General features: G+C 38.8%; 2 protein-coding genes across 6 annotated transcripts; one reads left to right on the top strand and one right to left on the bottom strand.

The window, feature by feature from the left end:
• Nucleotides 1–129: 129 nt before the first annotated feature.
• ASB15 (ankyrin repeat and SOCS box containing 15) lies at nucleotides 130–19,448 on the bottom strand. 5 transcript variants are annotated; one of them, XM_052790520.1, is made up of 10 exons: nucleotides 19,048–19,448; nucleotides 9,314–9,454; nucleotides 7,920–7,972; nucleotides 7,691–7,822; nucleotides 7,123–7,281; nucleotides 4,825–5,070; nucleotides 3,981–4,152; nucleotides 3,033–3,603; nucleotides 2,304–2,457; nucleotides 130–810 (listed from the first exon to the last, which is right to left on the bottom strand). In XM_052790520.1, the coding sequence occupies exons 2-10, from the start codon at nucleotides 9,427–9,429 to the stop codon at nucleotides 638–640; spliced, it is 1,776 nt and encodes a 591-aa protein (XP_052646480.1). In that variant the 5' UTR covers nucleotides 9,430–9,454; nucleotides 19,048–19,448; the 3' UTR covers nucleotides 130–637. The 5 variants fall into 5 exon arrangements, with proteins under 5 accessions (XP_052646480.1, XP_052646479.1, XP_052646481.1 ...); XM_052790519.1 differs by lacking the exon at nucleotides 19,048–19,448 and adding an exon at nucleotides 15,427–15,959; XM_052790521.1 differs by lacking the exons at nucleotides 7,920–7,972; nucleotides 9,314–9,454; nucleotides 19,048–19,448 and adding an exon at nucleotides 15,427–15,958.
• A 195-nt stretch (nucleotides 19,449–19,643) lies between these two features.
• NDUFA5 (NADH:ubiquinone oxidoreductase subunit A5) lies at nucleotides 19,644–24,492 on the top strand. The gene is made up of 5 exons (XM_052790222.1): nucleotides 19,644–19,787; nucleotides 20,333–20,377; nucleotides 21,993–22,109; nucleotides 22,791–22,856; nucleotides 23,456–24,492. Exons 1-5 carry the CDS (start codon nucleotides 19,767–19,769, stop codon nucleotides 23,555–23,557), a joined length of 351 nt encoding a protein of 116 aa, XP_052646182.1. The 5' UTR covers nucleotides 19,644–19,766; the 3' UTR covers nucleotides 23,558–24,492.
• The last annotated feature ends 3,451 nt before the right edge of the window (nucleotides 24,493–27,943 follow it).

Raw genomic sequence — 27,943 nt, 5'->3', positions numbered from 1 at the left:
TCTACTCTTTCTTTATAACAGCCTACTTAAAGTCCCTCAAACTTTGCCAAGCATTAAAACATGCAGTACTGGCACACACACAAGTTGTACCTGGGAGCAAACACTTTGGAAAAACAGCTAAAAAGAATCTTTGAAGTGTTTGGACAATTTTATAATGGGACCATGATTTTCAAAGTACAAAATGTGCTACATTTCGGGCCAATTACATGACAGAGATGTGGATTTAGTGGTTTAATTTTCTTTGCCAAGCTCAGTTCGACATTTATTTTCTTTTAGAGATAAACTAACGCTACAAACTGAGAGCAGCAATTGTATTTATCATCTTCATTGGGAAGTCCATCAGGAAAATTCTTCTTCTATTCTTTATTAATCTGAATTCCCATTTAAAGTGTACTGTTCTACGTAATTATTATAGTGTCCTTATTCTGATTTTAGCCTATATTTAGATAGGACAATGTGTTAAAACATGAGCTTTAATGTACTAGTTTGAAGAAAAAATTTGTTCCCATAAAAGAGCTATTAACAACAAATATCAGAATGTTGTGAGTGTATATAAAGCACCAAGCAGCTCTTTAGCTAGTAGAAAATAGTGAGGAAATGAGTCAAACTACAGACAGTATGCAGGTATTTTTAAAAGCTATTCTAAACGTATCCCTTTTCCATACAGATCATATTCTTTATATAGGATATAGTTCTTGAGAACTGGTGGAAGTGGAAACTTCTTCATGGATGACAGTTTCTGGAGTCTCCTTAACCCCAAGAGCTTACGTATTTTCAGACGACACAGATGTTTCAATGGGCGAGGATTATCTAAACATAATAGTGAGAGAGAAATGGTAGAAAAATCAATGCCATTATTAATGACTGTAAGCCAGTTCACAATCCCAAAACTTGCTCTAATAAAATTCATAATAAAATCTATTACCTTGGGGGGTTATTATTTTGCCACTTCCGAATAAAATAGCATTCTTTTAACTTCAAAATTGTGATGATACATGCTGCTGCTATTAATCAAACTTCTTTCATCCGATATCTGCCTTTTTTTGTCTTACTTTTGGAAATATGCACACTGTATTCTGTCTCCAAGGCACCCATCTGAACACCTAAATGAGGACCTTATTTAGCATAATCAATGGCAATTGATGAATGGTCTCTCATTTCCCTAGGTGCATATCTTAAAAATTGCATGTTGAGGCCAGCTGTGGCACCTTCCATTTCTGCTGTATCAGTAAGGCACCAGGACCAGACCTTACCATGCTTGGGCCTGCTCAGTCTTCTAAACAAATACTTCTTATCAGAATTTACATCAGTCAAAGAGGTCAGTTTAATTTAGTCTTCCTGAACATAACAAAACCTTTCAAGGTACTTGAAATATCAGTAGTTAAGACTACCAAATTATTTTGATGTTCCTGTGACACTAACAAAAAGGACTTCCTCTGCATTCCAGTGTAAAATACCAAAGCAAAATTAAATACAGGGTACCAGTTTTAAACATAAATATTTTGCTCTTTAACAGGTGATGTTAGATCAAATTCTATTTAAAATGAAAAAAAAAAAAAAGTCAAATAAAATTAATTCATGCAAAGAGAACATTTAATACATTCCCCAACAGATTTTTTTAAGTTAAGGTGGGTGAAACCTATTGTTGATGCCACCAATGGGGGAAGGTCCAGGCTAATGTGTAGAACTTCAAAAGTGAAGCATACATAAGAAATATTATTCAATTATGGTATTAGTAATTGCAACTCTAGATGTGTATCATGTAAATCGGAGTTAGGAAATGATGATACACAGACTGTGATGTTACATGCATTGTCACCACCTACCACCTTGAACATAGTGGGATCTAAAACATGCTCTTATGATAATCCTTGAACGATTAATAGACTTGAGAGATCAAGGGAGCAAAAAGAAGGATAGAAGTGTGAGCAATATTCCCCAATAAAAAAAGCTGTGCCCCATAGCTGTGCAATGACTAGTGTCACATGGGTTAATGAGTTTGAGAAGTACCTCAGTGGTCTTGCTTAACTAAAAGGGTTTCCCACACAACAGTGACATTCCTTATGAGATCAATTCTCACCAGGTGCATGTTTGCCATGTTCCAGTCCGATTAACTAATTTATGACCAGTGGCAAGAAGTAAAGATCTGTCTCGATCTGAGGACTGGATGACAGGCACAACCTGGTTCTTAGCTAGTACACATTTGGACTGCTAAAACACTTTGGATGAATGTGACCTGACATAAGCAATTAAAGTCTCCTATAATAAATCATAACATCATTAATTGGAAGTTAGATATTTACCCAATATCTGACGTATCTCTGTCCATTCTTTCTGTGTTTCTAAGACAAATTTAATTTTTGTGCATAGAGGAACATAATCCATGTAATCTATTAAAACACGAACCACTTTTCCTGCTAAATGTTTCAACCAAGGAACAGCAATAAAGTCACAGAACTGAAAGGGAAAACACATCATGTCATAATTTCAAAATCTGTGCAGAGGAATGCCAAAATAACACATTTTAAAGCAATTACACAAGATAATTTAAAGTATTACCAATGACCTTTAACAGTCACAAACTGATGCCTAGGTAGGTTACTTTAAAAGCCATTTTCTTCCATGCTTAACCTTTGCGATCCCTTAATTCATCTGGACAGGCCTGAAGGCCAATAATTATTATAACATTGCTATGATTTGCAGCACTGTTTTGTTCAACAGCGATATCTCTTTGGAAACACATCTACTCCATTGGTTAGGACACGAACAGGAATTCCAGAATCCTGCCTCATGATTTCCTAAAACTTCCTTCCTAAATCTCTAATATACGAAGCCTAATCTAAAACCACTCTATGTACATAATTTTCTCTATCCCAGAGTAGAAAATGAAAAATGGCAGTTTTATTTTTAGGGTGTTTTAAAGAAGGATTTCGCCCGTATGTTAATCTTAATTCTGCACAATAATTTGGAATGTTTAAACCTAACTAATGAAAAGAGCACAGTGAAGAGAAGGAAGGAAGGTATGTATTTACTGGATTATCCTTTATTACAGAAGAAGTCCACCCAGGGAGAATCTCTTCTTCTGGAGTTGACCACACAAAAGAATTTCCAAAGATATCTTGATGCATACAGTCAAAACACATCTCCACATTATATCCGTGGTTGAGCAACAGCCTCAGCATCACCTCATCATTCAAAGCATACTGAATGGCGCTGGGGAAATGCGTATCATTAACCAACATAAAGTAGCAATTGACATTTGCTCCGTAAGATAGGAGCAGCCTTACAATTTCATGGTTGCCAGCTCTCACTGCCACAAGAAGACAGTTTAAAGGATCCTTGTTTGGATTTGCCCCTGCTTTGAGCAGTATTTCAGTGCAAAGAATGTCATTGTTAGAAACAGCAAAATAAAGTGCGGTTTTCCTTTCATCATCGTAACTATGTGAAATGTGTTCAGCCAAGAGAGTGTTGACATCAAAACCATTTTCAATGAGAAGCTCTAGGCACTGCGAGTTCTGGCCATCTGCTGCTGAGTGAACAGGGCTTAACCCACTTTTCTGGATTGCGGTTTGGGATGTGACCGGAATGAGATACTTCAGGGCCCTAAGAAACAGTGAATAAAACTAGTTAGGCATTGCTTTCCTGCAGGAAGAAAATGACCCTTATCCAGCTATATGCTAAATCACCAGCTAGACTCTTTACACAAAGATCCAAACACAGAAACACCAGTTTTGAGCACTGTCAATAGGACCTTGTGTTTAAGTTGTTTCAGCGGTTTTCACTTAGTTCTAAGGAGTATGTTTTGCATTTTGCTTTGTTTATACTAAAAACCACTTAAAAGTTAATTCAAACTAATGCAACATAGGCATTTCTGAAATATAAATGATCTATACATTTGCAAGTTTACCACAGTCATCTTCAATGTGACCATGTGCCACATTGTATCTCAAATAAAATGTAAAGTCCAAGCTCATACTCACAGGTAATGTCCCTCATAAGCCGCTTTGTGTATGGGAAGCAGTCCTGCCTTATTAGGCACATTGCCACTTCCTCCATATTCCAAAAGAAGGGCTATGCAGTCTGGATTACCTCCTCCAGCTGCTTCAAACAGTATCGATGCACCATCATCTGCTAAGGCCTGGACATCTCCACCTTGATGGAGGATACAGAGTTTACAATTATATCCAAAAAGTGATTTGCAGATCACCAGAAAAACAAGCCCAGAGTACTTACCTCTTAATTTTCAGATGTATTTAAGTTAAAACTTTACTAAAACAAGAAATATTTCTTGTGGCAAATTTAGAACTCAAAGGCAAGAGTTGTACAGATATAAGTTCAAATGCTCACCTGAGTGGGGTCTGCTTTGACCATACGTGTTGTAACTGAGGCTTTTCAAAATTCTGGCATATTTAAAAAATACTTAATTTCATTAATTAATATCAATATAATTCTGTACAAGGAAGAAAGGAAAGAAGGAAGGGAGGGAGGGAAGGGAGGGGAGGGAGGGAGGAAAGGGAGAGAGGGAGGGGAGGGAGGGGAGTAAAGAGAAATAAAGAAGGGCATGTATAGCAGTAAGTCCCTCCTTGACTGAAATAGATTGGTATCAACTCTGCCACTCCTCTCACATGCATTATGGAAACATGTAAGCATCACTCCACTCTAGCAGGAACACTCATATATGCTTCCTTTTCTTCCAAGAAACCAAATATTCTCATTTATCACTACTCTTTCTTTCCTTTTCCATGATGACCCTAAACCACCTCAGCAACCAGGCAAGATGCATGCCAGTGCAGAGGTGTATTTCCCTTTTACCTGACCACATACCTTTATGAATAAGATGCTCCAGCACATCACAGTGACCATATTCAGCAGCAACGCCTAATGGTGTCACTCCATATCCATCCTTAAGGTTCACATTTCCACCATTCTTCAGAAGAAGAGCAACAATGTCTTTGCGTCCCTGTTTTGCAGCTTCATGCATTGCTGACCAACGTTTTACACATGGCTGGTGGATACTACAGTTGTGTTTAATCAGAGTGGATACCATTTCAAAAGAGCCCCTTCTTAGAGCTTGAAGATATTTTAAAAAGGAAGAAAATAATACAATTACATTTTCAGGTATGTCGTCTTGAAACTTAAAGACATCTAATAAGTTTAGAAAAGCTTTTCCTTGTGTAGTGATATGAGGAAATTGAAAAGATTTCCAGTCCTAGAAATTTGGGAATCCAATTTACTGGTAAACAAATGGTAATGTCAGCTGCTCGGGAAATCAAGGTAAACCGACACAAGCTGGAAAATATGCCAGTTTGGAGCATGGAGGGCAAAAGCAGCACCACTTCAATTCTGAGAAAGCAGAAGCAGGTGTATCACAAAGAAAAGCAACAATAAAATATGGTCCTTACTTCTAAAGTTGGGGCAAACATTACAGTGTCCCCAGAAAATTCCACTTGTGACCTTTGTCACCTGGTAACTCTAATCCTAGTGTGTACTCAGTGGCTCCTGTCAGCCAAAGTACAGTTGACATCTGTCATACTTAAAGGCTACGTTCTGGCCTTTTGAGGTTCCAGGTTTGAAATTTTCATGGATAACTACACCTGCAAATTATTTATATATAAAATAATGATCCTGAGTAAGAGTCTAATTTTATTTCTGAACTACCCTTTGGAATAGTAGAGGGAGATCAGCGTCATAGGGTTTGCAAATTTAAGTTTTGTGAATGTCCCATTACACAAGTAAGAAGGTTTTTAAGAGGCAACAGTCTTCGTAATTATCCACAATTGCTGTGAAGTAGAGTATTACCAAATGTACGTGGAAGCAGAAATCATCCCACTAGATAGATACTTCTTCAGCATTTACCTTTGTACTGAAGAGCCCTTTAATCCAGAGCTTTAAAATTAAAAGGAGTAACTAAATCATGAGCATCATCTATTAAGTGTTAAGCACCTGATCCTCTAGTTCACTGAGACTAAGATTGGAATGTATGATGCACAACAATATCTACATCCACATTTTCAGCGCTAAGTGACAAAAAAACATAAAAAGCATCACATAAACAATACATAGCTGACAAATCTCATTTTCAGGAGTTTGTATAGATAAATATTTAGGAAAATAAATTGTCATTGTAAGGAGAAAAGACCCTTTTCATAAGCTCTAGTTAACTTCTTGCAGGATTCATTAAAAGCAAAGGCTGAAAATAGCTTAAAAGTTTCACAGACTTACAATTATTGCAAAGAGCTGAAATAACGCAAAGGAAGACATTGCAGAGGAACACTCTAGAAATGCCGCAGGGCCTTAAAATATTAATACAGTAATCACATCTAATGAAAGTTAACAAAAATTCAGAGAACTGAATATTCTAATACTGATAATTGTATTATATATTGTATTTTATTATATTGTATTAACTTCACAGATCGATTCTCTTCAGGAGAACAGAAGTTCAGAAAGAACATTCAGACAGAATTCAACAGAAATTAGAAGTTAATATAGCTAAATTACTCATGTATAGTAAAGCTCATTTAAGTCTACCAATAGCATAAAATCTTCCAAAGAAATCATCTTTCTTTAGATTGGGGTATTACTTAGAAATGCAGTTGAAGCTTATTTTCAGTGCAAGAGGGGAGGGAAACGAGATGGGAGATTCTGAAATTGAAAATGCCTGCCTACTCCTGAAGAAATCATCTGATAAAACCTAAAATCTCCAATAACCTCCAGACCTCCAGAAAAAGCACATTCAAGTTAAAGCAACAGCTTATTCTTGTACCATACTTGTAGCTTAAGGTGGTCAAATAGGCCCAGGTTCATAAAGGTCTTATAGCACCTGAAGATACAGAGAAGATACCTTGAACAAAAAAATAGGTTCCATTTTCTTAGGAGCAGCTCAGCAATCACCTAAAGCATAAGGAGCACCTTTAAGATCAGCTCAGTGATCACCTAAAGCATCATGAATGTTGAACTGAATGTTGGGTACATTTCACCAAGTGCTGGGCATTTAGTTTCACCTAAAAAGATGACCAGCATCTAATCCACACAAGCCAACAGGAGTACTTGGGTGAGTACTTAGTGGAGGGGAAGCGCTGCCATTCACTTTGCTTAAACCCAGGGAGAGGAGGCAATTACCGATAAGAAGTGGAGTTTCTCCTTTGTCATTTGTTGTATTGGGCCAAACACCCTTTTCCAGTAATGTTCTTACATTTTCCACAAAGCCGGCTTTTGCTGCCAAAGTTAATGGTGTTTCTCCATCGCAAGTTTTGTATTCCCACATTGTTTTATAAGATGCTAGAGGTAAGAAAGTGAGAAAAAACAAAATTAAAGCACAAGGCTGTTAACACATACACATATCGTTAAATGCTAAGTCTTCAGGAAAATTACTTGTAATTATGTTTAACTTGACCTAACTAGCACTGTCAACCACACTGAATACTGAACAGTAACTTTTGCTCCATTTGTAGGTTTCTGAATGAAACATTAAAAACTGTCCAAGTTCTTTGCTGGTGTAAACTGATGCAACTTTCCCCAAAAGAAAATTTGCCTGAATATTTAAACAACATAAGCAAGACGCGCCATGGAGGATTTGATCATACTTTTTTCAGTAAACAGTTCCAGCCTGTTGTTGTGGATGGCTGTTTATTGCTCTACGTTTCTTTGCTGCTCCCTTTATCTTGTGGGATATTTTTACCTTACTCACCATCTAAAATGATTTCAAGTATTTGCTGAATTGGCTGAGCTGCAGCCTCATGTAGTGGAAACCACCCTCTTTCATCAGCTTCATCCAAAGCATATTTCTGCTTCACAAGTTCTTGGAGCCCAAACACTTGACCTTAAAAAAATCCAACAGATAAATAAGATGCACTTGGAAAAATAATATAAGGGAAGTCCAGTTTTGCAAAGAGGCTATTTTATTTTAGGGTTTTTACCTTGCTTTATGGATGTTACAATTTTCCTGTTTTCCTCACTAGGTGGTACAAAACTATCCAAAAAAGAGCAGAAAATAGTAAATATAGAAAAAAAGTAGATGCATTATATTATTTATTCAATACTTTCCATTAGTTTCTCATCTGAGCCAACTTTCCTTTGAATACATCAATGACAATCTTGATGAACTTTGTGACTTCCTAAGTTACACCTGTACTATGGACCCTCAGGGTATCCAAAGTTCTTGAGTTAGGTGCAATTTCTGCTGCAGGCTGACCTTATACATCTCTTAATTCAGTAAAGAATTCTGATGTGGACTAAAAAGCTGTATTTGCCCCACACTACAGAAATGAGCCCTTCAGATTCAGAAACCTTAGACAGCGAATAAGAATGTGATGGTGTCAGAATGTCAATATTCGATAATGAAGGAGAGTTTGATGATATTCATGGTACCATTTTCCCTGAAAAAGAGTTGTAATGTTTTTACCAATATCATTTAAACCTCCATAAGATGGAATTTAAATGCTGGTGCCTGCTAGTTCCTTGAGATAGTTTGGCGATAAAAGCGTATTAAAAAATAGATGAGATTTAATAAAAAAGAAAAGCAGCCAAATAACAAGAGTACCCAGTGGCTCTGCTGAGAGTCTTCAGTGAGAAGGGAGATTCCAGTCCTACAACAGGAGCCCTGTGAGGACCCAAACCTTCATGAGATCCCACAGGAAATAAGGAAAGGTTAACAGTCTCCCAAGACACAGAGTTCTACATCTTTCCATTTTAGACAGGGCAATCTACAAAATGTATTTATGGGATTATTGCCGAAGAACTTCTATTAAGAAAAAGTTCAGCTTTGTTTGAGACATACACATTTCAGTAAGACAGTAAATGGCCTGAAAAGCTAAGGGAAGTATTAGCTTAGCCAAGTGAATCTCATCTCCCTAAGCTCTCATCACCCCACGTAGCTCAGCGGAGGTCTACATTTCCTAATCACAGGAACCACTCTTAACCATAACATTAATGTCACATATGAACCCTCGCTGGAACACCCCTGTGGGTTTTTTGTTGTTGTTCTGGTTTGGATTTTTCTTGTATGCGTATATATCTGAGTGCACAGGGAAAGACTGGGACACTGTTACAATTACAGGGCAGACAGATTACTAACAAATCCAAATTTATTGTCTGTAAAGTCTGAGGGTTTAGAAACATTTGAGAAAAACAAAATCAACATTTCTATTTTGTTTAATCTTTTCAAGCATTGCTTCAGACAGTGCTTCACTGAGAAAGAGGCATAATACCCAAACTAAGAACTGTTTTAAGCATGATATAAGGCATTAAATATCAATGTCTCAAAACACTGTTAAAATATGGCATCTCTTAACACATCTGGAATTGACAGTACCTGTCATTATAGGTGGAAGACACTGGTGGTTTGGCCCCATTTGATTCTTGAATGCTAAGCTGTATGGCATACTCAGTGAGCAGATCTTCAACTAAATCTTCTCTTTCATCCATCATTTTTATCGTGAGCTATAATGATGAGCTATTTTGAAATACACACAAAAATATACTGCTGAGGATCATATCTTGCTTAAGGTATTTTTTATAATAAAATCAGGTGTTTCCATAAATTTCTTTTAATTTAATATTGTTTTGGTGAGTTTACTCCTATTTAAAAATGATAAAATTCCTGTTTAAAAATGGATAGAAAACAACCCTGGAAATATTTAGTAGTAGACATACCATTTAGGAAAAGTCTTTTTATTGTTCACATGCTACATTTGTCATCTACAGACAAATACTGGACAATTTGTGAGCCATAAAAGAAACTTTTCCTCTTTATAAAGCTGTGGTCATCAAGTCAGTGAATATACTATTTCCACACAAGCATGAATAATGAACAGTAAACAAAGTTATCACCTCATGAATGATTCCTATCAAACACAGGCATTCACAAGGAATTCATGAACATAAAGCACAAACACATAAACATTTAAAAATTATGGACACAAAAAAGAGAAACACTCAAATTGTTTGAGAATTACTTACAGAAAGGGCCTGCATTTCAGAATGAAACACGTGACCAGTTCTAAGGGTGATCATACATTGTACTTATTCAGGATTTACACAAACATCACATTATTTCAGAGAAGCTCTGAACTAACTTGACTCTTTAGCATGGGGAAAGACCATTTTTTCCTGCTTCCTTCACCCAGGGTGGTACTGGAAGCATATAGAAGATGGATCCACCAGCCAGTGCCATTTGGACACAGGATTTTAGCATGCGAAAGCCCACAGCATGTGACTACAGTTTAGGAGGTGACACGTCATCCAGTTCTGAATTCAGAACAATTTTACTATCTTTCAACACTTAGAAGAAACATGGGGACAGACTTTTTAGCAGGACCTGTAGCAATAGGACAAGGGGTGAAGGTTTTAAACTAAAAGAGGGTAGATTCAGACTAGATAATAAGGAAGAAATTTTTTCGATGAGGGTGGTGAAACATGGGCACAGGTTGCCCAGAGAGGTGGTAGATGTCCCGTCCCTGGAAACCTTCAAGGCCAGGTTGGACGGGGCTCTGAGCAACCTGATCTAGTTGAAGATGTCCCTGCTTATTGCAGGGGGCTTGGACTAGATGACCTTTAAAGGTCCCTTCCAAACCAAACTATTCTATGATTCTATGAAAAGTTTTCAGCTGTAAACCTCTATTCACCTCTCCTCTCCTGGAGCTGGATGGGGATGTTTTCTCAAATAAAAAAAAATAAGGGATTTGAGAGAGATGGTACCAAATGCAAAACCCACTTTATGTTAATATAATAATGTACAAGATTTTTGGACTTCACAGACAGGTCATTGTACAACAAAACATTACAATGTTCTTGTGTCATTAATTATCACTTCTAAAGATCATTAATATATTTAAAAAAACCCCAACAAACAACCACAAACACTTGCAAATCTTGCTTTATTTTTACATTGCCAAAGCACGGTCTAGCAAAGCAGACTAAGGACTTCGGAGTCTCTGCACTAATTCTGCAGTCATGAAGTTTAATGGACATTCACAGGAGTTCGGTACACATGCCTGGGTGATGGTCAAGCCATGCCAGCTATTATATTCAAGGTGTGAGATTAGTTGGAAGGCTCAGCGGATTAGTAACAGAGAATCTCAAACCTTTTAACTATAGTCATCAGCTTAAATTCAGTCTGCTCATATCACCAACTTTAACTGTGGCTTGTGTTCACTATGCTTTTTGCCAGTGACATCACATCAGCCAAACACCTTGCTAGTAAATTGTAATTGGAAGATCAGGAATGTCGCTCTTTACAACATCTTGCTGTAGGTTCTTGAAGTGTAAAATGTAGTATGTATATATCGTAAAAGACGCATAAGGAACAAAAACTTAATATATGCCTATCTGTATCTACCTAGGTTTTTACAAGTGGGCTTTTGGTTTTGCCAAAGTTTCTTTGTTTGATTCAATCTTGGTGGCTTAACACATTTGTCCTGTAATCAGACTGGGGACACCAGATGTTGAATTATTTTTTAAAAAAGTTTTAGACTATTACTCCCACAGCTCACAGCGTGCTGTATCTACCACACAGAATGCTTATCATCGTCAAAGTGTTGCACAAATATTAAACAATTATACTGAGCATCTGTTGTATGTTTCTCACAGAACGATTGTTGTGGGTGTCGTGGTTCAACCCCAGCCAGCAACTAAGCACCACGCAGCTGCTCACTCACTGCCCCCCCACAGTGGGATGAGGGAGAGAATTGGAAGGAAAAAGGTAAAACTCATGGGCTGAGATAAGAACAGTTTAATAGAACAGGAAGGAAGAAACTAATAATGGTAATAACAATAACAAAATGACAATACTAATAAAAGGACTGGAATATACAAAACAAGTGATGCATAATGCAATTGCTCACCACTCACAGACTGATGCCCAGTTAGTTCCCGAGCAGCAATCCGCCCCCCAGGCCAACTCCCCCCAGCTTATATACTGGGCATGACGTCACATGGTATGGAATACCCCGTTGGCCACTTTGGGGCATGACGTCACATGGTATGGAATACCCCGTTGGCCACTTTGGGTCAGCTGCCCTGCCTGTGTCCCCTCCCAACTTCTTCTGCCCCTCCAGCCTTCCTCCTGGCTGGGCATAAGAAGCTGAAAAACCCTTGACTTAGTCTAAACACTACTTAGCAACAACTGAAAACATCAGCGTGTTACCAACATTCTTCCAGCTACTAGAAAGAAAATTAACTCTATCCCAGATGAAACCAGGACAGTGGGATGTCCTAGTCATTTTGCAAATAAAGAAGGAATGTTGTAGAAATTTGGAGGCCATTTTCTGAAAATTATCTGCGAGGGAAAGTGCTAACCAGATTTCTTTTTAGACTAATTTCTGCATTATTCCCATAAATAATAAGTCAATCTAAGTACTACAGCCAATATCATAAACCCATCCACAAATACTTTACTACTCAGTATGTTATGATAAAGCTTGCAAATCAAAATTAAATCGGTAAGGGCTTAGAGTCAGATTGACTCAGAAGCTAAAGGTCTCTTGGATTCAGATGCCCACATAATGCAGTTTTCTACCTCTTTCAATATGTACTGGAACGATGTCCCAGGTTTTTAACTGCAAGGATGGACAATCTGAAGGAAAGTGGAAAAAATCTCCACTTCAGTTCCATTTTCTTTGAAGGAAAAATATACAACTTTGGTCTCAACTGCCACCTCTGACTGCAAAAAAAACCTTCCACATATAAAAAAATACTCATGGACACATTTTCTTTTGGGGCTTAGAAGAACAGACCTTTATGTTGTTCATAAGAGACAATGCTTTTGTGAAGGGTTCTCTGTTCCTTCCTTCTGAGTCTCTAACCAAGGCTTCAGTGTAACAGTCCAAAAGAAATTTTCACACATAAGTTAGACTGATGAACTGGTCAGCACAATGCAGACACACATATCAAAATCTTTCACATACTACCTAATGTTAAATCTGCTGCACATCGTATTAATGCTTAGAAGTTCTCAAAGTTATGTTCTCGCATACTGAAGTTTACGTAGAACTTCTCATGCAAAAAAGATTTCTGACATCCTGTTGGACACTATGGACAAGATGAACTTCTCTTTAATTCTAAAAACCAATGATAACGATGTTCTGAAACTCTTATGATCAAAACAAGCTTATGAAAGCCTATCAAGTTTGTTGCAGCAAAAAGAAATTAATAAGAAATTGTTTTGTTTTTTTTTTAAATATAGTTTGCTTTATGCAGAAAGGAAAGTATCCCATGTCAAACTTTCCAGGTGTAATACAAAATATAGCAACTTCAAAAACCTACAAAGAACAAAGCAGCTGACCATCTTTTTTTCTAAATGCTGCCACAAGTTTCTTATTAACCAGAATATAAGATTTTCATCATCAGTAAGGCCATGAAACTGACCCTCTCTTCCTCATCTCTTGTTGGCAATGCACTTTGTTGACAGGCAGGAGAATTCTGAGTCGAGCTTCTTTTGTGCTTTTATCTTCATGTTTTCATAAACGCTTTTCTAATTCTGATGGCATCTTAAAGCTTCCATCGTTTAACCCACAAATATACACTGTTCTGAAGAATGACAAGCCTTTAAGACAGCAAAGATAAAATCTCTTTTGGATTAGCAGTTTTAGAAGTGTATCTCAATAAACATATCTACAACCTCTTCCTGCCATCAGCTAAACGGAAAGTACACTTTAGAATAAATTTACATTTCACTGGCAGCTGGGAGGTGCTCCTAATGAGACTAAACAGTCAATTTACATAAGATAATTTATTAAGGAAAAATGTGTAACATTCATAATCTCATTTCCTCTACAACAGCTTAAAGACAAACAGAAACTACCTTCCCTTTCTTCAAACCTTTCATTCTGAAAACCCTCCATTTGAAGACTTCATGCCATTGCTGAAATTTTTGAAGCATCTTTTTAATGATTCATGATCACCCTACCAGATCGACATTGATGGACCTTCACGCCCTGCAAGCCCTACTGAAGTTGCTGTCCTTAGGGGAATTGAGACTGAAAATTATTATATTACAGCCCATCATATTATATTTATCCTGGAGCCTGAACCAAAAAGACTCCTGAAGACTTATACAGGCCTTAGATTAGACCCTCACATTGCAAACTCTCTGAAAAAAAGGCTGTTTTGGTATATTGCAGTATCTTTATGAAGGTGTTCACATATGATTTAGTCCTGTGAGGTGATCAATACCCTTCAATGTCACTGATTCCAAGAAGAGTTAAAAGCACAGAGCATGTTGCAGGATAGTGATTTAGTACGAAAATCCTTTTATTTTCAGAAAAAAATTATTGCCTTTCTACCTCCCCTTTATCGCCAAAAGATTAGAGGAAGAAATCGGTTTACAGGTCATCATAGAAACTTGTTTCTTTCCTCTGGTCATATAACTTTCATACCCATTTGGTCAACTATCTATCTCCCGCTTTGCTATATTCCCCAGAACTGATTATGCCACAGGCAACACGGAGTTCTGTTTGAACACAGACTTAACCAGAAGGGTCTCAGATGAGCAGTGTTTCAGAATTGTTGTGTGTACTGTTTTCAAATTACCTTACCCCCCCCAAATTAATAATGTATTATAAAATGAGAAAGTTAGTAAGGGTGCAAGTGACTGTGACATGGTAAAGTAAGTATAAGGCAAACAGCTCACCACAGCACAAGTGCTGGACACATTGCCAGGGGTCTATACGTGCTTCGAGAGCCTGATTTGCTATATCACTGCTGGTAATACGCTGTGCTGAGGTGACAAGGTCTGACTGAAGTGTGGATCACAGTGGAATTATAACAGCATGGCTGGTGGTACACTGAGCAGCAGCAGAGACATCCCTGCTACATTACGTGATGTGGCAATGAAAAGGCTAAAAAGCTCAGCAGCAAAATCTCCTTCCATTTACCTATGGAAGTTTCACAATTACCAGACCCAGGCACTAGATCACTAGAAACAATTGCAAATGCTTACTCTAAACAAGATCTACTTTTTGTATTACCAAGAATATTTGCCTTAAACAACATTTTGAGTAGTCTAGTATTTTTGTCTAATTATGCCTGAAAAACTAGGTATTAATTCTTGCTGTTTTCCTTAAAAAAGAAAGTTTTGCTCTTAAGTTACCATTTTTTCATTGAAAAAAATCTGAACTACTTACTAATCACAGAAGTTGCATGTTTCCTTGAAAAGAAGTGTTAGCAAGCATTCACCACTTTTAAACACATAGGTATAAAGTTAAAGTTATGTGAGTGTTAATGTTATTCTAATTTCTTATCCTTAAAATAAACTAGACAATCCTAGCTTTGCTCTCTATAAATAGAAGGCCCTTAGGCATGCAAAGAGGTTATTCATAGCAATAAAATAATTAATAGCAGTCTAAATTTGGACTCAATCTATTAAATATTACAGTTTTAAACCATTTCTCTGTTAGTCTAATTGGCGAGCATACCATATATTCTCACCTTTTCAACCCATTATCTTGCCACTGTTACTCTGGGGCCTGCATTTTGAACAGCTAGGAATGGTGCCCTGCAAGCTGATGTGTCCTGTGATACTTCTAAAATTAAATACACAGTTGCTAGATAAATTAAGGTCTGACCTTGTACAACTGTAACACAAGCAGACTCTACCCACAGGAAAGTATTACACATGACTTCTCTAAAATCTTGTCAAATGTAACACGAGGTCTGGATGGTATAATAAGATTATCTGTGCCCTCATTGGTTCAACAACTCTCATTAAGAAAATAAATTATTTGCTAATTTAGTCTCAAGGGCTACATTAACAAAATCTGGTAACATATTTACATAAATGAAAACAAACCTGAGAACGTTTAGCCTTTAACTAGTTGTAGATCCCGCCATATTACATCACCAAACCCTAATCTCTCTCTCTCAGGCTGATACAATGCAAAGCTTTATACAGTCAATGACAGCCAATTATAGTACTTACTTGATTAGATTTAATAACTTGAAATTGGACAAAGAAGCAGGAGGCACAGCACCACAGAGAGCAGTGATGCAAAAGCAGAATAACCCAAGAGTAACATCAAGAATAGCAGTACCCAGCAAGTTAAATCACAGGCATAGGATAAGAAGCTGGGTACATACCACTGATGCAATACCTCTGTCTTGTTTTAGTTTTAACCAATTAGTTACTATCTTTACCCAAAATTAACAGACAATAAGGGAACAAAACAAACTGAAACAAACTTCCAACTTATCTTTAATTGTTCTGATGAAATGAAATTGCACACTGTGAACTCTTCCACACCCCATGATTCACTTGCATTTATAGAACCATAAAACTGTAACCTTAACTAAGGCACTACATGCATCTCATGTTTGGACACAAGATCAAGAAAATCATTTAATGATGATAAATAATATTCACTGCAACTTCTTTTGCCAGCACAACCTAAGTAATTGTGGCGAGCCTCTGAAAAAAACAGTACAACAGAAGCAGACAGGACAGTGCCGAGACTCTGCTCTACTCTTAGCTAAGAGATGATAAGAACAGAAATATATTCTTATACAATAAAAAAAGTATCTAAAATATGTATTTATAATCTATGTAAAGAAAACAAATGTTTAAATTGCTTACCTTGAGTTCTTTCATTTCCTTTACATAACCAGGACACTGTAAGAACTAGTACATATCCACATTACAAGGATCGCTTTTCAGATATTTTTAATAATATTTTGCATTGCTATGTAAACAGTGTCTGATTCTGCTCTTATGTTGTTACTAGGCATAAATCAGTCAATTATGTTCCATACATGTAAAGCCAGAATAAGTAAGACTCTTGTCCAGATATCAAATCATACGGCAATTTGCAAGACTTCACAGTGAGATAAATTCATTGGTGAGACAAAAAAGGGAAGAGAAGTCACAGCTATAGCAAGGCCTTCTTAGGGTGCCTACACACTGTATATTAACACACAGGATAATACTCCTAAGACTCCCCAGTGTTAAACAGATAATAAACTGTGAAATGCTATGTGGGTGGTTTGGGGTTCTTTTTTTGGTTTGTTTTCAAAACCAGGTAATTATTGAATGTACTCTAATTCTCATGTCTTGGAGTTGTTGTATTTTTAAATAAATTATGTACTGAAAAAGACTTTGGCAATTTGGGGAACCTCCTACTGTATCACTTCTGGATTGATTTCATTAACTGTCTCATCAACATGGCTTACTATTTTTTACTCTTTGTACTAGGACATGGCAAGGACACCTACATGCTTGGGCTGTCTAAACAGAGAGTTAGAACTACTGTTTGAATGACGCTAACTGAGCTAATTTGGCTAAAGATGATCACCAGGCAGAGAACAATTCGTGCTGTGGTTGGTTAGTGTAATCAGGAGATAGATCATCTGGTTGGACCATCACAGAGAAGGAAAAATGCAGTGACGAGCCAGTAAAAAAGGCAGAAATTTTAAAAGAATGTCATTTTGATAGGAAAGAGATATTCTCAGTGCCTTGGAAAGAACCCCAGGTCTCTCTGATGCAATCTCAAAGAACACTCAGAAGTAGAGAAGCACAAACTCTGAATTCTGAGATAAACTGTATTAGTCACTTTGCTTTAGTTATGGAATAGCGGTAGTGCATGTCTGTCTTATTAAAAGACTGGCTTTCAGGTAGAACTCTATGATATTCTGAAACTTGGTTTGTTGGGTTTGCTTACCAGTTATGGAAAACAGGAGCTCAAGAGCAGGCCAAAGGAATTATAAAGAAAAATTTGCCCACAATAAATACTATATAAAGTTACAACACAATTATTATCAAATACTTCTATGCAAAACTCACCCTTTAAATTAGCAGCTAGGCCATAAAGACTTAATATGAGGACAACTGGATCTTCAAATGAACATCATGTTTATCTCCACCAGTAACTTAAACTGTCTTTTTATTGCTCTTTTCTCCCATTCTATCTCAAGTCCCTTAATTAAGTTTTCTATTTTCTGTCAGTATTTTACAAGGTTTTTTTGCTTTATTAACCAATCACATTAACTCAGAAATTACCTATTTGCCATATGCTATTACAGTGATGCTTATTTTTTAATCTGCAGTTAGCTACTTTTAACACAATTTTTTGGTCAAACCAATTTCACAGCTAAAATTCATAGAAGGTATATGCATGCTTCGGCTTATTAAACAAATTCCAGCATACTTGTGACTATTCTCTGAAGTAGAAAATTATCAGCCTCAGGAAGACTTGACTGATAAATACATGCACGTACAACCCTTTAATATAATAATTTTGCTAAAAATATATGATATTCTAACTGTTTATAAGCTTCTGCATTATTTTTAACTTAGACCCTATTCCCAGGCATAAAAATGTTTACTCTTACACACTGCACCAGTTATCAATCGGAAAGTATTTATTTTTTATACATATGTTGCAGAAAACTAAAATTCATGGACTAGAAACATCTGCAAACGCTAAACACGTTTCATGAAAGAATGACAGAAGCTGACACATACTCAAATCACATCTACTACACCAAAATCTCACCTTGAGTGGGCTTTATTTCAAAGTAAACTCACACAAAACTGCTCTCAGCAGCAAGCAAACATACTTCTGAAGCTTTAAGACTTGACACAGTTGTTTTGACTCATGAAAGGGAGCTTTAAAATCAACTCTGAAGCTTGGACTCAGCAAAACATTTTGGAAAAAAACAAGTAAAAAACTGCAAACCTGTAATAGTTCTGAGAACTCATTACTGGCAGTTAGTTAGCTATCACGTAGCAAAAATCTGTTGAAGTACTGTCATCAGCCACACAGAACACATCAGCCAGGTGCATACTGCATCTTTACTAGAAACGTGCTGAAAATCTAAATGCAACATACTGCACTTACTTCTGTTTGATGCATTTCTAGTAACAAATCTTTCAATGGAGTATTCATTATTCAGAAACTGCTAAGGTCTGCAAATTGATCATAAGCTGTCATTAGCAATTCCATGTAGGAAACTTCACTAACAGGACACATGTTTATATTTAAAAGGGGATATTCAAATCTACGTGTAACTGCAGCAAATCATGGCCCGTAATGTACTGCTATAGCACAACCAGCCCACCTAAAAGCGCTGGGCTCCAAAACTTGGGCTGCGTTCGGATCAGACACCACTCCTGAACAAACACTGCACGTGGGCCGGCCCGTGGTGGTTTCAGGGCCAAGGATCTGAGAGACCAGGCCTACCAGCCTCTCTCCCCATACAGGCACAAGCCGCGCCGGCGAGGCCAGGCCGGCCCCGGCAAGACTGGGCAGCCGGGCGCCACACAGGCGGCAGCCCCGCCTCCCCTCCCTGCGGCTCCACAGCAACGGCCTAGCCGCCTACCCCCCACAGCGGCCGCCACGCCACGCCAGACGGGCTTTCTTCAGAAGGGGAGACCCCGCCGGGCCAGGCCGCTGCCAGCCTCCCGCGCCCCCGCCTGAGCACGAAATGGCGACGCGCGCCGCCCCGGGCAGGGCCGACCAGATCGCAGACGACCACCCCCTCCCCCGCCGCCGCTACGCGCATGCGCCCCGCCCTCAGCGCACGCGCACTTTCCCCGCCGCCTTCAGACGGCGCATGCGCTGGGTGATGCCGAACGCCTTGGCGCATGCGCGGTTCTTCTCCGACCCTGCTTGCCGCGCTCGGCAGCCGGTACAGCTGCGGCGCATGCGCAGCTTGGCGTCCTTTGCCATGTCCTCTAACCGGCGGCCGCAGGCGCCCGGCGCCGTGCTGGCGCATGCGCTGTGCTGCCCCGCGTCCGGCGGTGGGTGGCGGAGCGGGGCGCTTGGCGCAGCGCAGCCATGGCGGGGGCGCTGAGGAAGGTGAGGCGCCGCCGAGGTCCTGGAGCCGCGCGGCCTGCCGCCTCCTCCTCCTGGGTGGGGGGCTCTCTCCGCGCCCCGACCCGCCCTGGCGGGTTTTTGGGGAGAGGGTAGGGGTGCCCGAGCGGCGGCGTGAGAGTGAGCGGGGCGCCCCGCGAGGAGGGGGCTGAGGGGGGAGCGTAGGGGCCGGTTCCCCTCCCCGGCCCATGGGGGACGGCGGGCCCGGCGCTAGCTGCTGGCGGGGCAGCGGCGACCGTAGCGGAGGGGGCGGGCTCCTGGTGTGTGGAGGAAGGGGGCGTGTGAGCCGCGGTTCGCCCCAGCAGGAAGGCTTTGTAACGTGAGCTGCTCCCGCTCTTCGCGCTCTCCCTCCCCTCGTGTCCGCCGGTCAAAACACTGCGAATTTGTGGGGTCGCGTGTGTGTGGTGGGAGGCAGAGGCTCGCGTCACAGAATGGTCCCCGTCAGGTGTATGTTGAGGCAAAACAAAACAATCAGATAGCGTGGAAATAGACGCTTAGGTATGTTAAATATATTTATGCTCTTTGTGCAGACCACTGGACTTGTAGGATTGGCTGTAGCTGAAAACCCTCATGAGGTATGTCACGTGTCTTGCGCAGTATTTAATGGAAATTGTCAGTGAGATCAAAGCTTTTGGTTATGTATTTGTGTATGTAGGTACGCTGCGTACCTTAAAGCGGTGCCAACTTAATGAAAGTGTAAACACGTTCCAAAGTGATACAGGAAGAAATTTAATTCTTAAAGGTCTAATTCATATCATTAGGAGTTATTTTGCACATGTACTTTTTGTTGCGTGTGCTGATTTCAAAAACCTCCTTTGTGTAAGTACTTTTATGAACCAATATTTGATTTCTCTCATCTCCAGTGTAAAAGCAAAGAACTCTTTAAATTCAGTTCTTCATAAAAGAAATTTCTACTTCACAGGCAGACAGATTTTTGCTGCCTTGCTATGTTGTGTTTCCAACAAGTACTGAAATAACTTGCACCTATACTAAGGGGATAGGCTAGTCTTACATGATAGAGGCTAACCATGTGGTGCAAAGCCACATCAAGGCCCTGTGATGGCAAGCCCTGTTGAGATTGGAATGCTTCAGTGGTTCTCAGGAACCACAGTAGGTGGTTCTTGTAGCGATTTGGTACTTTTTTTTACCTCCTCGGGCTCAGTAATGAAAGTACATTTGCCACGTCTTGTTTATTCAGGAGGCATGAGCTTTTAAAGGACTTAAGCAATTCTTTAATTTCTCCATGCTTTGAAATTTCCCACTATACAACAATTCTATTTCAAAAATTCTTTTGCCACCAGAAGTTGGGAATAGTGTCAAAAAGAACAACTGAAAAAATCGTTGTTATTCTGTACAAATGGTTCTAGCTCAGTCTACAGCCTTGTCAGACACCTTCTGGGTGAACTTAATAAATTTTGGGTTTTTTAGTGACTTAAAGCCAGGAGTAAAGAAATCAACAATGCTTTAGTTGAAGTTCAGATTCTGTGCCAGTCCCCTTTTTGTTTCCTGTTTTGTCTTATTTGTATTTCTTTGACTGCAGTATTCAGCTTCTATTTCTTATTGTTCCTATAGGACATCCATTCCTCTTCAGTTAGATACAGATACCCAGCCAATACACGGCCCAAAAGCTGCAATTTCTTCACACCAATGTGTCCTTTATCACTGCATTTAACTCCAGCAATAAAGTTTCAGACTTTAATTTAAATCTGCCTGTCACTCAGAACTTTGCACCAGCATGAGGAGAAGGGCCAAAAAAAATTTAATCTAGATATGCTTTGGTAGCTTATGTGCTTCTTTATATCTTTCCCAGGTAATTTTTCAGAAACTGATGGTTTAGATGTGAATTTGCCTCATTTTCTAAAAGTATGGTTAGTATTAGAAAGGTGTCTTTTATTGTTTCCATTTTGTATCAAACATACTTCAGATTGCAACTTAGGTTTTTTTTTTTTTTCTTCTTCTTTTTCCTTCAAGGAATGTGACAGTGGTAACTTCCCAGTCCTGATAAATCCCAGTCTTACCCAAGACAGAGTTCTGTGGTTCAGACTTGGTTATCTTGTTAATCCTGCATTCTGGATTGAATACCATAACCCTCTATATTTTGTGTATAGATAGTTAGCTAGTAGGTTAAGTAGGACAAGAAGTTAAACAACTGTAGTTGTGTATTTTAACCATGTCTTGTGATCACTTCAGCGCCTGCGAATACTGTACACAAAAATCCTTGGTGTCCTGCAAAACATTCCCAAAGATGCAGCATATAGGAAATACACTGAGCAGATTGTAAATCAGCGATTTAATTTGGTGCAAACGGTAAGTACAGAGCTGTTTCATAAATGTTACGCATGAAAAGATTCTTAGGATGAGCGGAATGATTTTCAGAATGACTGGCTGTTTTTCAGGAGTCTATGTAACTTTCAGGTATCAATTCAGAAATAATTGGAGAATTGTTAATTTCTTACTGATGTTTTCTGTGAAAATTAGAAGAAAACATGTTTTTTTTAAGATTTGTAGAACAGTGGCAATTTCTACATACTTGCACGAAAAATGCATGTGCTCTTACCAATGTAGTATCTTAGCACAGTCCTTGCCTTCGACATTTTAAAACACTTGTTGTTACATTAAACTATGGAATACTGGTATTGTGTATTTAAGGTGATAGTTGGAAGGTTACATATAATTTTATAAAAATCTAATATAAAAATTTTCTTTCGAGATACATACTAAAGCCCTTAGCTGCTGATGCTTCTTTGGATGTCATTAAATAGTACTTGGTTTTTGTATTTATCATTGAGAGTTTGATGTTTGTTTTCCAATAAGAAAAGTGCATGAGATTTCTTTGATAATGTAAAATGACAGAAGCCAGCTAATCTGATGGTAAGTTTTGAGGAAGACTAGAGTGTGATCTGGTTAAATTATTGTTTTCATGCTTTATCTGGGCTTTCTACTTTGCAGTAAAGCTAAATATTTATTTATATGCATTTGAATACACAGGAGACTGATGTGCAAAAACTACAGGACAAACTGAATAGTGGTCACATAGAAGAAGTTATTGTACAGGTAAAGTGGGGAAATTTAAGGTTAGGTACAAAAGGGAGCGGTAGTTTTCAGTGTTCCATTGGCTGAGCTTCTGTTCAGAAAATTGGCGGTTTTCCATGTCTTCCTTTGCAGCAAAACAATCAAATGGGAAGGGGGGGAATACCTGAAGACGAATTGTCATGTAGTGATTAGGACCATGCTAAAACTTAACACAACTTAACACGTGTTTACTGTATTATGCTTACATATTGCTATGTTGCTTCTTACCTTGCTACATTGCTTCTTACAGAGTCTAAATCAGTGGAAAGGGCAGAAGGTTATTGAATAATATTGGGGGATAATCCAAATAGACTGGAAAGTATCATGCAGTTGTCTTTGGGAATGACTAGGTGAACAGACTGTCTGTTTGGGTATTTGGGGGTGATTCAATAAGTTTTTTAAAAACAAAACCCAAACCCCTGCAAAACACAGTTCCTTTTGATATTTATAGATGAAATTTGTGGTAGTCCCTGACCATGATAGGTAGTGACATCACCAAGATAATGAACTGAAATAGAGGTAATTTAATACTTTGGCAATTGTCCAGAATTTAAGAATTTGTGTATGGTGTTTATTAACAGGCTGAAAATGAGCTTTCCCTGGCAAGAAAAATGATACAGTGGAAACCATGGGAGCCTCTAGTTGAAGAACCTCCTTCTGACCAGTGGAGATGGCCAATATAATTTTCAAAATGGTGTAACATCTTGAAAGTGGAAGAAAAAAAAAAAAAGGTTAATTACTAATCTATTGTTACTGACAGCTATCTTTAAATTAAAGATAATAACTTCATAAAAACATGTTTTGTCCTAATGTTCGCTTATATTTAGCAATCTAAAGACTGCTTTCAGTTTGTTGCAAAGATGGTTGTAAAAAAATTCTTTTCACCTGTTCTACAACCTTTGGTTTATTTCCTTTTGTAATTTATTAGTAACAGGGTATTTGTGCCTCATTCCGTGCTATTTTTTATAATCTGTATTTGTATGTTAACAAATACAGATATTATAGGCCATTTGAAATCAAAAGTTGTAGAAAAGTATGATCCTGCCCTTTTCTCCCACCTTTGGTTGTGTATTTTTGCCAGCCACTGCCAGTGTCTTTGTGACCATGCAGATACTGAGATCAGGGATCTGATGTAATGAAAACTTGGCTTACCAAAACCAACACTTTTTTAGATTCCAGCTGAATCACTGTCTTGAACTGGCTGACTTTGCTGCCCACATAGATGCTAATTCTGACTCAGGGGAAGCCCTGGGAATACCCAGGATTGGAGGGGTGAGGGGGAGAAGGAAGACTACCCTTGAGGTGACAGCAGGAACAGCTTTTTTGGTTAGCAGGTAGGTTACCATACTTAACATAATACACATGGCACAAACTTTAGTATTGGGGTCTTACAAAGGCTTTGTATATAAGCATGTATATACTTTATCGATTTATTTGTATATTATTGATTCAGACCTTGAATATTAATTAGTAATATGAAAAAAATAGTGGATCTTTCTTGACACATCTGGCTAGGTTCTTTCAAACATTTAAATGGAAACAGTGCCTGCCTCTTCTGAAAACTTCTGTTTACAGATTTAAGCTTATAAGCCCCGATTAAAATACCCAAACTAGATCTGAGGATACTGTGCGAGTGTGCCTTTACTCACATTTTTTTAGTACTATTAATAAAGTTCTCGTAAATCTAAAGATAAGAATATTGCTGTATGACAAAAATCTGCAGTTCATTAAACGTTTATGATAAAGTGCCACTGCACTACATTACATTACATAACATACTTTGTCATAGCTGTTTTTTCATAGTCATTAGGCCTATAAGTTTTACCTGTGACATCATTATTATTACTATAAATGATTAATTACATCTTTTATATAATATTTCATATAATCAAGGTATTAGGGGAGTAGGACAGTAGAAGAGAAAAACAATAAGTATACCTAGGGTATTGACTTTAGCAACTATGTTCACTGCATTCTTTAGCATTGTTTTTTTAACTATTATTACTATAATTACAGAAATTTTTAGATTTTGAAGCAGTGGAAAATATTTTGCTTCATTGGTTTGTTTTGAAGGCTTTTTCATTCTTCAGAAGGGTAGAAGCTGGTCTCTTCTGAGATAAAACCACTAGATGGCATTCCAGAAGAGGACTGTGCTGAAGTTAAAGAACAGTTTTCACATGAGAAATAATAAAGGATTACAAACTTGAATGAGGGTGAACAATGTCAGATGAGAAATTAAGATGAATGGTCTTAGGTAATAAGTATTTAGCTGATGTGAGAGGAAGCAAAATAAAAAATAAACACCACCACCCCCACGCCCCCTGCCCTGCCGAAGTCGTCTATGAATGATGTTGGCATGCAATACTTTGGGGGCGGGCGGGCGGGAAGTTGCCAGACTATGGTGACAACTATTGGAATTCTTTCTACTCTTTCATAACCGAGACATTAGTTGAAGTCTCTTTTTGCTCGGTTATTTTCTCTAGTTCCAAAGCTGTATTTGTCCTGTGACTTAGAATAGCTCTCCTATAAGCTCATGAGTTGCGTTGTAGGGGAGAGGGAAGTCTCTTTTTCTTGGTCCGTTGCTGCTGAAATTTGGTATCTGGTCTTTTAAAATGGAGTTTCGCTGATCAAAAGCATACTCGCATCTTCTCCCTTTCACAAATGCACAAATATGTCCTCAGTACAGACCCTAATATGAGTTGTTTGCTACCTTGAGGGGGGGTGTTCTTGGAGGGTTTTTTGAGAGCTATATTTCCTAATTTATATTCTCAGTGATTTTTCTGGTCTATAAGTGTTTCTTTCATGTGACTCAAAATAGGATAATTTTCTAAATCTTTTATCCAGAACACTGGATTAGCCTTCACAAATGCTTTAATTTAGAAATCAATTAACTTGAGTCTCAAAAAGGTTCTACTGAAGCCAACTCTAGGAATCATTAATAAGGATTTTTCAGCTTTCTGAGCTTTTTATCAAATTCTCAGAATGTGGTATGATTTATTTTCATTATTTTGTTTAGCATAAATTAATCATTTGTGCTACACAAGATTACTAAACTAATTAGTATTATGTTGTAGCATCAACTTTAAATAGCAGTTATTGAGAACAAAGGGAGGAAAGAAAATGGATTGCTCTTTTGAGATGTAGCGGTGTATGCCTTCTGTACAGTGTTGTGTAGTTCATGTCATCGTTCTTCCTGGCAAATTTAAAAATACATCTTTGCCAAGAAGAGAAACTAATTTTTACCTTGCTATTAACTCTGTAACCATATATCTGATATTTAAATCCACACTGTAGCAACAAAACAGTATACATATTTTACAGGCAAGAGAGAATCTGTATTAGGAGTACTATGTTGCAAATAATTTATTTTAAGATGAATATGCTAGCAAGGCATAATTTGGAGACTGGCTGTAATGATTTTGCTTGATTTTTCTCCATTGGCTATGTTGGAAATACATGATGATGCAAAAGATTTTATCATTATCTGCAGTGCAATGGTAAGGTAAATCACTGTGAGCCTTAGAGTTATGAAACTTTAGATGTTTAAAACAGTGTGAGATTGTCTGAAGTCATCATATGAGTGAAAATCACCCTGTCTGCAAGGATGAGACCTAATAGAGACAGAGCCTGTTAAACCACAAAAACAACTTTCAGATTGCCAGGTAGCAGCAGTACTGAGTTTTTTGTTATTCCTAACATGCTGGCAGTGCTGCTGAACCTATTTTGAGTGGCTGTGTTCTGAACAGGACACCATTTTAATCTCAATTTCTGATTGTGTTCAAAGGGAGATGAGTGAAAGCTGGTTTTTTTTTTTTTTATTTGCAGCATATATGCTATTTCATTAGAAAATAAAAAATTATCTTGCAAACTTGAGTTTGAATGTTTAATCAAGTTGATTATATATTAGTGACAAGGTGACATAAAATGACGTAGTATCTTTCTATAGAGTTACTGCTGATCCTGTTCTACCCTGAGTTCAAGTTCAATCCAGGTTTTAGAACAAAATAGCATTAACGGTAGTCATGGGAAATTTCTGCCCTTTCGATGGGAAGCAGGCCCGTGTTCAAATGCCTGACAATGTCTGTGAAACAAGTTAACAGTGATCATAGCATACTGTTATCGAATACGGATATGATTTCAATGCCTGCTGAAATAGAACTTTTTTTCAGGATTCTCCCAGAGTTGTGACACAGAGCTGTCTATTTCACCTGAAGTGAGTGTAATATGTTTTCCTGTAGCGTCCTGAAACACTTGCAAGAGCAGTCTCAGAAATCACACATCGAACACCAGGAAATTCAGTTTCACACGGTTTTAATTCTGGTGTTAGTGTCTTCATTTCCACTCAAGAGCCTCAGTCCACACACCAGAACCACAGACCTTTCACGGGAGAACACCGCTGTCGGGCTGAACGCACCGCACAGGCGCGGGCTGACTCACAGCTCCCAAGTGATGACCTTTACAGCCAGGGTTATCAACAGCCCTTCACAACTCCCACAGACCAACTCTTCCTAACATCCAGGGAACGGTTTTGGGTATTGGCACAATTTCTGCTACTATCTACAGTATGAACTGAAAGGAAAAATGCCGTTTTCTTACATTAACGCCACTGTAAACCGGTAAGAGTTGATCTTCACCTTGCTGTGGATGACTGCACAGGACGTGGCCGTTGCCGGTGTGCCGACACTGCGTGGTGCCCAGGCCCAGTTACCAGCCGACGCGAGGCCGGGCAAGGCAGCAGTGGAGGCAGCGAGCACGGGTTGCTGCAGGTGCCGCGGCGCTTCCGTTAAGCGCGGTGGGCTAAAATGGAGCCTGGGAGGTCTCTCGGCCCTCGTCCTTTCACACCGCCTCCCCCTTCCCCTCTTCGTGGCCTTCCTCGTCCCCGGGCCGCGTACAGCGGCGCGGCGCGGCCCGGCCCGCAGGCAGCCCAGGCTCTCAGGGGCCCGGCCTCCCGGCCAGCCCCTCCTCCCAGTGCGCATGCTCGCGGGAGCCCGGCCCTCCCCGCCCTGCGCCCCGGGCTCCCCGAGGCGCCGCCCAGTCCCGGTTGCTATAGCTACCGCCACACGCCGCCG

The sequence above is a fragment of the Harpia harpyja genome, chromosome 6, assembly GCF_026419915.1.
Source record: "Harpia harpyja isolate bHarHar1 chromosome 6, bHarHar1 primary haplotype, whole genome shotgun sequence".
Classification (NCBI taxonomy): domain Eukaryota; kingdom Metazoa; phylum Chordata; class Aves; order Accipitriformes; family Accipitridae; genus Harpia; species Harpia harpyja.
Note: the sequence above shows the minus strand (reverse complement) of the source record. Positions and strands in the feature narration are given on the sequence as shown.